The following is a 14,150-nucleotide window of genomic DNA, read 5'->3' as shown; positions in this document are numbered from 1 at the left end:
ACAACGATTTCCAAACGTTACACAAGAGAATTCCTTCATTGTTGGATTTTGTTTTGTTCTTGATGCTGTCGGTCGTGTGGCACCTTTTGTTATAATAGATTCTGAGAGTTGGTCCGTCCGTCCGTCCGTCCTGCCGTATATCTGACTGGATGGCTGTGTGTCATTGGCACCAAAAGATGAAGGTGTTCTTGAGTGCCACTTTAGTTTGGTATTCAAGTGTAAATTGAATCGTTTCTCGAGTTGGGGTATAATTTCTTTGCCGCCGCCGACTCCTCCGGAGATTTTATTTTCCTCCTACCAAGCTTAATGTACTTTTTGAAGCCAAATTGTGGTAAGCTGTTAAGTGAGGTAGTCTGTTTTTGTGTTATTTTTACTTAGCAGTAACACCTTAAAGTATGCTTCATTTCACATCAACAAAGGTATCGGTTTCCCGTACTGTTATCTCCTCTCTTCTCTCGCTCTCTCTCTCTTCTACTTTTTGTATTTGACTGCCTTACTAGAAAGACTTAATGCTTTTTTGGTTTCATTCGATTTCATTTCACTTTTTACTTTGATTACCCATCCCATCCCATCCCTACTCTCCTACGCTCTCGCCCTCTATCTCTTTCTCTTCTCAGCTATCATTATGACAATGCCAAGCATAATGATGATTATGTGGGTGAGAATAAAGTTGCCGATGATACCAGACAGAAAATAAAATTAAAGCAAAACAATAATATTTGTTGGAATATGGCCCACATCCCTGTATTGTTTTTTTTTTTTTTTTGCAAATGTAAACCCCAAGGATAACTACCTTGATTTGATGTGCAATTGAAACACGTACAAGGATTTAGAATTCAATTGCTCTTTAATATACTTGTACATTGTGGGCATCCTCCATAGCCTATATCCCTCCCAAATTTATAGTGGTCAAAGAGAAGCCTCATTTGCCATTGTATGAAAGCTTTTCAGCTAATGAAGCTTATCAGATATTTATGGAATTTCAGCAGTTGTGTGTATAAAACTTTTCGGATATTTTGTGAATAATCATCCAATATCCATTGAATAGCACTTACCTTATTGCAACAAAGAATTCAATTTGGATATGTTTGTGGAGAATTATTTAGTTGATTTGAGATTGATTATTAGGCTGTGTAAGTAAATTGAATTTTATGTAATTGTAAGAAAATAAAACTAGAGGCTATAACATACATTTAATAAGAAATAAATTAATTGAATAAGAAATGTGGATATATGGTAGTATTCAATTTTCAGTGAATACAGAATATATGATATCACAAATTATTTTATATGTTGCAAAGATTTAACTAAATTAAGTTTATATTTTACTCCAATAGCACTCTCGAAATAAAATGTGGAATATTCCCATAACACACACAAAAAAATTTTCTTATGATTCAATCACGAAATTAATTGATCCAATTAATTTTTTAATTGAAATGTCTTCAATCACAGAAATGATAGTATCAATTAAAAAATTAATTGAAGGTCAATTAAAAAATTAATTGACCCAATTAAAAAATTAATTGATACTATTAATTTTTGTGATTGATTTTTGTTTCAATTAAAAAATTTGTTGATTCAATTAAATTTTTAATTGAATATTTTTTAAAACTCAATTAAAATTTTAATTGGAAAAAATTTCGTGAAATTTTTTTCTGTGCAGAACTTGGTCCACACACAAACAAAATTTTTTCTGTTTATTTATAAAAAGATCGACCTTATTGTATCTTCGTTTTTTTATATGATTTCTAGAATTTCTAGTCAGGCTTTCAAGGTCATGAGTATATGCAAATAAAAAATTATTTATTTCATATTTTTATCCTACGTTTCGATGGGGATTTCCATCTTCCTCAGGGATTTACTTTATTGAAATCTGGCAACGACAATAAAATATACGAAAAAAGAACAATATTTTTACTTTTTGCTTATGATTGAACCATAATTTTCTATGAAAAACTTACATTTAATCTTTCGTCATATTGTATAAGTTATTATTCTAAGTGTAACGTCACTATTACAACACAACATTAAACACAAATTTTAAATAATTGTACAAATAATCCGAAAGTTAACTTAAGTTATCACAGTTGTTGTTTCTTATGGCTACGATCACAGTTTGAAGTAAACTATACTAATGCTATGGTGTAGACAGCATTGGTGTTGTCTTTGTCCTCTTTTCGATTTATTGCACAATGTTGTTTTTGTTGAATACGCAAGCTCTCGAGAGTGTATCGTCTATTTGCTCTTCGTTCTCTATCTAATATTCTCACATCTTCCCAGTTAGGTGTATGTTGTCGTTCAATGCAATGTTGGGCTAGTGCAGTCGTTTGTTTTCCCTTTTTTATGTCTGTTTGATGTTCGTTTATTCTTGTGCTTAAGCTTCGCTTGGTTGTTCCTACGTAGCATTGATTGCAGTTTTCGTTGTTGTTGCCTATGCATGTTATTTCATAAACAACATTACTCTGTTGTGTTTTTTCAATTTTCGTTTTTGTAGATGTGAAAAGAGAGGCTATTGTTCTATTGGGTCTGTATGCAAATGATATTTCCTTGTCCTCTATTATTTCTCTCAGCTTTTTACTCTCTGTTAGTTTAGGAATAAACGAGAAGCTGTAGAATTTTTTGGGATTGCCAGATGGGGTGGTTTTGTTTGTGTTGTCTGATTTGTTATTTGTTGAATTTTTTGTAATATTATCAATTATATTTTGAGGAAATGCGTTCTGTTGTAGGATTTCTTTAACTTTATTGATATTTTTATTTTTAAATTTATCGTCGCTTAATGTTATTGCTTTCATCAATAAGTTAGTTGCTGTATTAATTTTTTGGTTTATTGGTTGTGATGAATGAAAGTTTAAAATTCTCCCTGATGCGATTGATTTTGTATACCATTCTGTTACGATTGTTCTGTTGTTTCTATATACTTTAATGTCTAAGTAGGGTAGGCAATTGTTAGTTTCTTTTTCCATGGTAAATTGTAGTTTGTTGTGATATTGGTTGAATGTTTTAAGTATTATTTCTTCATCTTTTTTACTTATTATTGCAAATAGGTCATCTACATATTTAGTAATTAATTTAATTTTTATGTTTTTCTTCTCTAGATCATTTAATACTTGTTCTAATAGTGTGTCAAGAACGATATCCGCTATTGTAGGAGAAAGTGGGTTTCCCATCGGCATACCATAAATTTGGTTGTATATTGTATTATTATAATTGAAATAGTTATTGTCATTTAAACAGAATTGGAGAATGTTTAGAAATTGTGTCTTTGGTATTTTTGTATGTTTTTCCAGAGTTTTCCACTGAGTCATTATGTTTTTAATTGCTAAGTATATAGGTATGTTGGTAAACAACGATACCACGTCCAGGGATATTAAGATGTCGTCTTCGTCCAGAGATACTTCCTCTAATCGGGTTTTTAGTTCCATTGAGTTTTTTATATTATATTTCTCCAATATAATGTTGCTCAAAATGTCACCAATATATTTTGATAGATTGTAGCATGGGACTTCTACTGAGGATGAGATTGGCCGTAAAGGCATGTTGGTTTTGTGGATTTTTGGGAGTCCATAGAGTCTTGGGGCTGTGGCAGAGTTGGACGTTAAGTGAAATTTTTCTTGTTTTGTGATGTATTCCGCTTTAAATAAATCCATTATAATTTTATTATTTTTCCTTTGTAATTTTAGCGTTGGGTCTTCTCTCATTGTCCTATACGTTGACTTGTCGTTTAGAAGTTCCTCCATTCCAGTTTTGTAATCTTTCTTGTACATTATTACCGTTTTGTTGCCTTTATCTGATCGAGTTACAATTATATCCTTCTGTTTTCTTAAAAATCGTTTTGTCTCATCATATATGTTAAGGATGAATTTGTCTTTGGGATTGTTCTTCATATTCCTTTTGTATGTGAGAATCCTGTTAGTTATTTTTGTTCGAGTTATATCTTTCTCTCTGTCGTCTGATATTGTTTGTACCCATTGTTCTAGGTCGGCGATGAGTCCTATAGTTGAAACATTATTGTTGTTTACCGGAATGGCAAACTTAGATCCGAGGGAAAGGAGCCACATGCTTTCCTCTGTGAATGAAACCTTAGTTTTATTCACAAACCATGAGGGATTGAGTTGTAAATTGTATTCTCTAAGTTTTTCTGCTTTTTTCTGGTTCAATCACGAAATTAATTGATCCAATTAATTTTTTAATTGAAATGTCTTCAATCACAGAAATGATAGTATCAATTAAAAAATTAATTGAAGGTCACTTAAAAAATTAATTGATCCAATTAAAAAATTAATTGATACTATTGATTTTTGTTTCAATTAAAAAATTTGTTGATTCAATTAAATTTTTAATTGAATATTTTTTAAAACTCAATTAAAATTTTAGTTGGAAAAAATTTCGTGAAATTTTTTTCTGTGCATAGAAAGTATGCACTAGAGTTTAGGGAATAATTATTACGCCTAGAAGTATGCTTTACGAATATGTCCATCGAACATCTCATGAGGGAAAACGGAGAACTTAACTTGAGATCAATGAGTGCCAGTTTCAATTCTTATCTGAATGATAGGGGGCTCCCTATTGTGAGGGAGTCCGAAGGCGGTATTGTGAAATCGTAGACACATCCTGAAGAGAAAACACTCAGGACTAAAATACTACTGTGGTAGTATTTTAATATCTAAGTATGGTAAAACCTACAATACAAGTTATGCATTATAAGGGAAAACGAAGAACTTTTCTAATATCAATGAGTGCCAAGTTCAATTGTTATCTGAATGATAAGGGACTTGCTATTGTGAGTGAATGCGAATGGAGTATCGTGAAATCGTAAACACACCCTGAGAAGAAAAAACTCAGGACCAACATACTACGGTTGGGCATTCAAGTACACAAATACGCTAAAAACCGTCATTGGAAATTATTCACCATGTTAGTATATGCTAGTAATTACCCCCTCTAAAAGTATGCTTAATAAATTCATTACACAATTTTAAATAAAGTGTAAAGTGTGTGTATCACTTGTTATTTTATGTATCTTTACTTTGTATTACGAAATAGATGGAAATTGAAATGCGTCCACCGAAGATCGCATCAGGGAAAACCTAAAACTTCGTCAATAGAAAATATGCACTTTACTTTAAGGAATAATTATCTCCCCTAAAAGTGTGCTTCATGAATATGTCATCGAACATGTGACGAGGGAAAATGTAGAACTTAACTGAGTATCAATGAGTGCCAAGTTAAATTTTTATCCGATTGTTAAGGCACTTCCCATTTTGAATATATCGGAAAGGCGTGTCGTACTATTTTAAACACACACTGTTCTGAAAATTTTCTGGGCAGAAATACTACTGTTGGCCATATAAATATGCTAAAAGCTGTCAATAAATATTATGCACCATGTTAGTTTAGGCAATAATTACCACTCCTAAAAATATGCTCAATAAATATGTCCACCAGAAATCTCATAAGGGAAAACGTAGAAATTTTCTAATATCAATGAGTGTCATAAAAGAACTGCGTCAATAGAAAGTATGCACTTGAGTTTTGAGAATAATTATCACACCCAAAAGTATGCTTCGTGAATATATCCATCGGACATCTTATGTGGGAAAACCGAGAACTTTTCTAATGTCAATGATTGCCAGATTCTATTTTTATCCGAACCTGTGAGTAAGTTCGAAAGCTGTTGCAATCTTAAACACACACTGTAGAGAACATTTTCAGGGTTAAAATACTACACAGAAAAAAAATATCAGCAAAATGTTTCCAATTAAAATTTTAATTGAATTTTAAAAAATATTCGATTAAAAATGTAATCGGTTCAACAATTTTTAAATTGAAACGAAATTGAAATGAAAATTCGATAAATGATATCTGTATACTAATTTTAATTTTATTGATCCTAGATTTAAAGCTCATTTTAAAGAAGCCGTATCTGTGGCTCGGAATCAATACCAAAATTCCTAAAGGAAGGTCAAAATCTTTGGATCCAATAAAGGTTGTTTTGAGTACATAACAGGTTGGCTGATAAGTCCCCGGTCTGACACATAGATGGCGTCGCTAGTATTAAATGCATATTATTTTTATATAGTCCCAACCTTCAAATAATTCGTTTCAAAATTTGACGTCTGTAAGTCAATTCGTTTATGAGATAGAGCGTCCTTTGTGAAGCAACTTTTGTTATTGTGAAAAAAATGGAAAAAAAGGAATTTCGTGTTTTGATAAAATACTGTTTTCTGAAGGGAACAAATACGGTGGAAGCAAAAACTTGGCTTGATAATGAGTTTCCGGACTCTGCCCCAGGGAAATCAACAATAATTGATTGGTATGCAAAATTCAAGCGTGGTGAAATGAGCACGGAGGACGGTGAACGCAGTGGACGCCCGAAAGAGGTGGTTACCGACGAAAACATCAAAAAATCCACAAAATGATTTTGAATGACCGTAAAATGAAGTTGATCGAGATAGCAGAGGCCTTAAAGATATCAAAGGAACGTGTTGGTCATATCATTCATCAATATTTGGATATGCGGAAGCTCTGTGCAAAATGGGTGCCGCGCGAGCTCACATTTGACCAAAAACGACAACGTGTTGATGATTCTAAGCGGTGTTTGCAGCTGTTAACTCGTAATACACCCGAGTTGTTCCGTCGATATGTGACAATGGATGAAACATGGCTCCATCACTACACTCCTGAGTCCAATCGACAGTCGGCTGAGTGCACAGCTACCGGTGAACCGTCACCGAAGCGTGGAAAGACTCAAAAGTCCGCTGTCAAAGTAATGGCCTCTGTTTTTTGGGATGCGCATGGAATAATTTTTATCGATTATCTTGAGAAGGGAAAACCCATCAACAGTGACTATTATATGGCGTTATTGGACCGTTTGAAGGTCGAAATCGCGGCAAAACGGCCCCATATGAAGAAAAAAAAAAGTACTGTTCCACCAAGACAACGCACCGTGCCACAAGTCATTGAGAACGATGGCAAAAATTCATGAATTGGGCCTCGAATTGCTTCCCCACCCGCCGTATTCTCCAGATCTGGCCCCCAGCGACTTTTTCTTGTTCTCAGACTTCAAAAGGATGCTCGCAGGGAAAAAAATTTGGCTGCAATTAAGAGGTGATCCCCGAAACTGAGGCCTATTTTGAGGCAAAACCGAAGGAGTACTACCAAAATGGTATCAAAAAATTGGAAGGTCGTTATAATCATTGTATCGCTTTTGAAGGGAACTATGTTGAATAATAAAAACGAATTTTGACAAAAAAATGTGTTTTTCTTTGTTAGACCGGGGACTTATCAGCCAACCTGTTATAACAAACCCACCAATAAAACTTCGCATCATCCCGCCAACTCTGCCTTAATCATGCTCTTTGCCACATACATTTGTGTGATTCTAATTCCTCGTTTTGCTAGGTCAAGACTAAGGAAGTATACCAAACAAATACTTAATACTCGTGTGCTATAGTAAACATATTTCTCCCTTTTGTTTCCTTATTTCTCTATCTCTCTCCCTTTCCAAATATATTTTTTTTTTCAACTTCCCAGATTATCGATATGAATGAAATTCATTATTGAACTTTTCTCCCGCAAAGTATTTATATAAACTTTTTACATTCGTTAACTTATGCAACGAATTCCATCTCCCTAAAAGTATGCTTTAAGTTTTTGCTTCTAAAGAAAAATCATTTTAATAATCTTAACTTTCATTATACAGAACAAAAACACAAGAAAAAATCTTGAAATCTTTAGGAATTGAAATACTTAGTATATGACCATCATCTAGATTTCTATGATAACATTTGGATGTAAATGTACACACAAAAAAAATATCACCAACATTTTTCCAATTAAAATTTTAGTTGAATTTTGAATTGAATCAATTAAAAATTTATTTGGTTCAACAAATTTAATAGTATCAATTAAAGTTTCAATAAAAAATGTATTGGATCTATTAATTTCGTTTATGTGAAACTGTGCTAGTTTTTAATCACATTAATTTATAGTCTAAATGCTGGTAAAATCACGATTATTATTGATGTCAAATATTATAAAATTTCCCTGTTTTACAATAATGTTTCAGTGAACACTTGTATCGCCTAAAAGTATGCAAATTTTCTATAATCGATACGGGTTAATCTTGCGAATACAAAATTTCAAGGAATTTCACATTTTCAACGAAATGGAGATAAAAAGGATTACTAGATTATTAGAGATCTACAATGAAAAAAGTTGCTTGATACTTTATGTTTATGAAAAGGTGTGTTACGTTTTGTGCCACATTGAGCCATCTTTTCATATTCAAGCATTTTTTTAATCAATTAATTATAATGTTAATAGCGGTGAATGAAAACAGATGTTAAATAAACGAGTTTAAGAGTTGTAAAATTATAAAAATTTTCCTGTTTTACAATAATGTGTTCGGTGGAAATTTTACCGCCTAAAAGTATGCAAATAAAATTTTTCCATAGTACATAAAACGGGTTAATCCTGTGTATACAAAATTTCAAGAAATGCTTTTCAATGAAAGGGAGATAAAATGATTGCTAGATTATTTGAAATCTACAATGGAAAAATTTGATTGATAATTTATCTTTATGAAAAAATTTGCTACGTTTTGTGCCACATTTTTCAAAATGAGTGAGCCACCTTTTCAAATTCAACCATATATTTGATCAATTAATTATTATGTAAATAGCGATGAATTTACAGATATGATTGGTGTCATATGAACGTGTTTAAGAGTCGAATATTATAAAATGTTCTTGCTTTTTAATAATGTTTTAGTGGACACTTGTACCGTCTAAAATTATGCAAATAAAAGTTTTTTTTTTATAGTAGATAAAAATTTTATTGTTGTGAGTACTAAATTTCAAGGTATGTTTTTCAAAGAAATGGAGATAAAAACGATTGCTAGATTACTTGAGATCTACATTGAAGAAGGTGATTGATAATTTATCTTTATGAAAAAATTTGCTACGTTTTGTGCCACATTTTTCAAAATGAGTGAGCCACCTTTTCAAAATCAACCCTTTATTTAATCAATTAATTATAATTATATAATTAATTATAATGTAAATAGCGGTGATTTCACAGATATGATTGGTGTCATATGAACGTGTTTACGAGTCGAATATTATAAAATGTTCTTCTTGCTTTACGATAATGTTTTTAGTGGACACTTGAACCGCCTAAAATTATAAAAGTCTTTTATAATAGATAAAAATTTTAATCTTGTGAGTACTATATTTCAAGGTCGGTTTTTCAACAAAATTGAGATAAAAATGAATGCTAGATTACTTGAGATCTAAAAAAAATTGATTGATACTTTTTCTTTATGACAACATTTGCTACGTTTTGGCCACATTTTTAAAATGAGTGAGCCACCTTTTCATATTGAAACTTTCAAACAATTATTTAAACAATTAAGCCCTCTTGGACCATACATCGATAGCTTAAAATAAACTACAGCAAAACTAGACTATTACAGTACATTGCAGCATTATTTCGAATGACACTTTTTGTGCCACTTTTTAAAAATTCTCAACGGTAACGTTGGCTGGGGGGCTAGTCCTCACCCAAAAATTTGTAGCCAGTAGAAGAGATGCAGCTCGTTTATTAATAGCATATTACTGGAGACATAGTATAATAAAATATCAGGAATAACACTTTATAAAAACTTATTAGCCACTTTTTACTAAAGGCTCCTTCTTGTGAAACTGTCCAAAAAGACATGCATTGATATTGATACCGAATTCAATAGAAAACGACTGATGCTTAGTCCCCATGTTCCTACCATTTCTAACAGATATGCCTCTAAAAATCATAATAATTTAATTAAAACAAGTAAGGAAAGTCTAAAGTCGGGCGGGGCCGACTATATTATACCCTGCACTACTTTGTAGATCTAATTTTTCGATACCATATCACATCCTTCAAATGTTGGAGGGCTATATATAAAGGTTTGTCCCAAATACATACATTTAAATATCACTCGATCTGGACAGAATTTGATAGACTTCTACAAAATCTATAGACTCAAAATTTAAGTCGGCTAATGCACTAGGCTGGAGCACAATGTTAGTAAAAAAATATGGGAAACATTTAAATCTGAAGCAATTTAAGGAAACTTCGCAAAATTTTATTTATGGTTTATCGCTCGATATATATGTATTAGAAGTTTAGGAAAATTAGAGTCATTTTTACAACTTTTCGACTAAGCAGTGGCGATTTTAGAAGGAAAATGTTGGTATTTTGACCATTTTTGTCGAAATCAGAAAAACATATATATGGGATCTATATGAACCGATTTCAACCAAATTTGACACGCATAGCAACAATGCTAATTCTACTCCCTGTGCAAAATTTCAACTAAATCGGAGTTAAAAATTGACCTCTGTGGTCATATGAGTGTAAATCGGGCGAAAGCTATATGTGGGAGCTATATCTAAATCTGAACCGATTTCAACCAAATTTGGCACGCATAGCTACAATGCCAATTCTACTCCCTGTGCAAAATATCAATTAAATCGGAGTAAAAGATTGGCAACTGTGGTCATATGAGTGTAAATCGGGCGAACGATATATATGGGAGCTATATCTAAATCTAAACCGATTTCAACCAAATTTGGCACGCATAGCTACAAAGCTAATTTTACTCCCTGTGCAAAATTTCAACTAAATCGGAGCAAAAAATGGCCTCTGTGGTCATATGAGTGTAAATCAGGCGAAAGCTATATATGGGAGCTATATCTAAATCTGAACCGATTTCAACCAAATTTGGCACGCATAGCTACACTGCTAATTCTTCTCCCTGTGCAAAATTTCAACCAAATTGGGGTAAAACTCTGGCTTCTGGGACCGTATTAGTCCATATCGGGCGAAAGATATATATGGGAGCTATATTTAAATCTGAACCGATTTCAATCAAATTTTGCACACATGGCTATACGACTAAGTGTTATGTTTGTACAAAATTTCAAGCAAATCGGTATAAAACTCTGGCTGCTGGGTACATATTAGTGCATATCGGGCGAAAGATACATATGGGAACTATATCTAAATCTGAACCGATTTCTTCCAAAATCAATAGGGTTCTATTCTGACCCAAATTAGGAACATGTGCGAAATTTGAAGGTGATTGTACTTAAATTGCGACCTAGACTTTGATCACAAAAATGTGTTCACAGACAGACGGACGGACAGACGGACTGACGGACATGGTTATATCGACTCAGGGACCCACCCTGAGCATTATTGCCAAAGACACCATGTGTCTATCTCGTCTCCTTCTGGGTGTTACAAACATATGCACTAACTTATAATACCCTGTTCCACAGTGTGGCGCAGGGTATAATTACTTAATAGATCTAGCCTAAATTATTCCACTAAATTTATTTCAAATCATTTGGGTTTTAAAAGATAGAACTCATGTATCTACCATTCAATTTGCCCATAATTACCCACTTCAATTTAAATCGTGTTCTTCAGTGGCCTCATTCAGCAAAATTTCAGGTATTACGGATACAAGTTCCATATAAAGGAATCAACCACTTTCAACAAATTTGAATATAGAGTGATCTGGTTTTTGTTTATACCTCTCCCAGGATTTAATAATCTACATCCTATAAATTTGTTCTAGTTTTTGTTAATCTATTGTACATCCACTCTTTTTTATTGCCTACATAATCACAAAATTAATTTCGAGCGAAGTAAATACGAAACATGTTTTCAATATACTGAGTGTATGTCATTTTGTTTTATTTTTTTTTTTTGTTTTCGCAGCATTACCAGGCTGTAAATAATTAAAAGATTCATTGCCTATTTTGGGGCGTCAGTGTAAATGGCGCAATACAAAAAAAAAATTAAATACATATGCGACAAAAACAATTTTATTTTTATGAAAAGGAACCCTATTAAATTTATATGGGATGGCTGTTATTAATATTAAATTGTTTGGATCCGATAAAAAGATCTTACATTTTTTCAATTTTTTTCTTTTTAATGGTTAGTGGAACATAGGAAAAAAATTAGATTTTTATTATAATTTAATGAATAAGGAAACTCCACCATTGCTAAATGACAGCGCATTGACTGCGTTATTGAAAGCTGTAATATGGATGAACGGACAGGTCAATACCTAGAGCGCATGTTAGATCAAAAGCTACCTTAAATTCAATTTGAAATTGTAATTCCATTGAAAATTGAAATTGTAATTCCAATTATAGCCCACTTGTTTAGATGGTTTGTCAAAACGAGTCAATTACAAGACAAATAATAACTTAATGGCATCAATTTTGAGATCAATGCACCAACATTGACCTACGGTAATAAAAATTATTTCTTGACAGAATTTAATAGACTTCTACAAAATTTAAGTTGGCTAATGCACTAGGGTGGAACACAATGTTAGTAAGAAATATGGGAAACATTTAAATCTGAAGCAATTTTAAGGAAACTTCGCAAAAGTTTATTTATGATTTATCGCCCGATATATATGTATTAGAAGTTTTGGAAAATTAGAGTCATTTTTACAACTTTTCGACTAAGCAGTGGCGATTTTACAAGGAAAATGTTGGTATTTTGGCCATTTTTGTCGACATCAGAAAAACATATATATGGGAGCTATATCTTCCTCTGAACCGATTTCAACAAAATTTGGCACGCATAGCTACAATGATAATTCTACTCCCTGTGCAAAATTTCAATTAAATCGTAGTAAAAGATTGGCCACCGTGGTCATATGAGTGTAAATCGGGCGAACGATATATATGTGAGCTATATCTAAATTTTAACCGATTTCAATAAAATTTGGCACACTTGACTACACCACTAATTGTACTTCTAGTGCAAAATTTCAACCAAATTGGGGTAAAACTTTGGCTTCTGGGACCGTATTAGTCCATATCGGGCGAAATATATATATGGGAGCTATATCAAAATCTGAACCGATTTCAATAAAATTTGGCACACTTGACTATAGTACCTCTTGTGTAAAATTTTAAACAAATTAGGGTAAAACTCTGGCTTCTGGGGACATATAAGTCTATATCAGGCGACAGATATATATGAGAGCTATATCTCAATCTGAACTGATTTCAATAAAATTTGTCACACTTGACTATAGTACTAATTGTTCTTCTTGTGCAAAATTTTAAGCAAATTAGGGTAAAACTCTGGCTTCTGGGGCAATATAAGTCCATATCGGGCGAAATATATATATGGGAGCTATATCTAACTCTGAACCGATTTCTTCCAAAATCAATAGGGTTATATTCTGAGCCAACACACATACTTGTGCCAAATTTGAAGTCGATTGGACTAAAACTGCGACCTAGACTTTGATTATAAAAATGTGTTCACGGACAGACGGACAGACGGACATGGTTATAGCGACTCAGGAGCCCACCCTGAGCATTTTTGCCAAAGACACTATGTGTCTATCTCGTCTCCTTCTGGGTGTTGCAAACATATGCACTAACTTATAATACCCTGTTCCACAGTGTGGCGCAGGGTATAAAAAAAATTACCTGAATCTTTAAATTTAAAGTAAAAACGCTTGGAATATAGGCTAAGTCTTAGATTAAGGATTTTACATCTTTGTTTTGTTCTTTTTTATACCCACCACCATAGAATGGTGACGGGGGTATAATAAGTTTGTCATTCCGTTTGCAACACATCGAAATATCGATTTCCGTTTGCATATATATTTTTGATCAGGGAGAAATTCTAAGACGATATAAGCATGTCCGTCTGCCTGTCTGTTGTAATCACGCTACAGCCTTCAATAATGGCACTATCGTACTGAAATTTGGCACAGATTCGTCTTTTGTTTGCAGACAGGTCAAGTTCGAAGATGGGCTATATCGGTCCAAGTTTTGATATAGTCCCCATATAAACCGACCTCCCGATTTGGGGTCTTGGGCTTATAAAAACTGTAGTTTTTATCCAATTTGCCTGAAATTGGAAATCTAGAGGTATTAAAGGACCATCAAAACGTGTACCGCAAAATGGTGCCTATCTGTCCATGTTTTGCTATAGCCCCCATATGGACCGATTTCCCGATTTTGCTTCTTGGGCGTCTAGAAAGTGTATTTTCTATCCGATTTGCCTGAAATTGGAAATCTAGTGTTATTCTAGGACCATAAAGAGGTATACCGAAA

The 14,150-nt window shown here is 32.9% G+C and overlaps 2 protein-coding genes across 8 annotated transcripts in view; both read right to left on the bottom strand.

Annotated features, from left to right (window-relative positions):
* The window catches only part of nrm (neuromusculin), an 837,985-nt gene that overhangs the window by 818,899 nt on the left and 4,936 nt on the right, over positions 1 to 14,150 (bottom strand). The window lies entirely within an intron of this gene.
* LOC142235274 (uncharacterized) lies at positions 2,130 to 4,061 on the bottom strand. The gene has a single exon (XM_075306527.1). The coding sequence runs from the start codon at positions 4,059 to 4,061 to the stop codon at positions 2,130 to 2,132; it is 1,932 nt and encodes a 643-aa protein (XP_075162642.1).

The sequence above is a fragment of the Haematobia irritans genome, chromosome 4 (genome assembly GCF_050003625.1).
Source record: "Haematobia irritans isolate KBUSLIRL chromosome 4, ASM5000362v1, whole genome shotgun sequence".
Taxonomy (NCBI): Eukaryota; Metazoa; Arthropoda; class Insecta; order Diptera; family Muscidae; genus Haematobia; species Haematobia irritans.
This window is presented reverse-complemented; position numbering and strand designations above follow the sequence as displayed.

What these genes read in the sequence shown, in the direction of transcription:
- LOC142235274 (XM_075306527.1), bottom strand. Translation starts at nt 4,061, where the DNA reads ATGTGGCTCCTTTCCCTCGGATCTAAGTTTGCCATTCCGGTAAACAAC.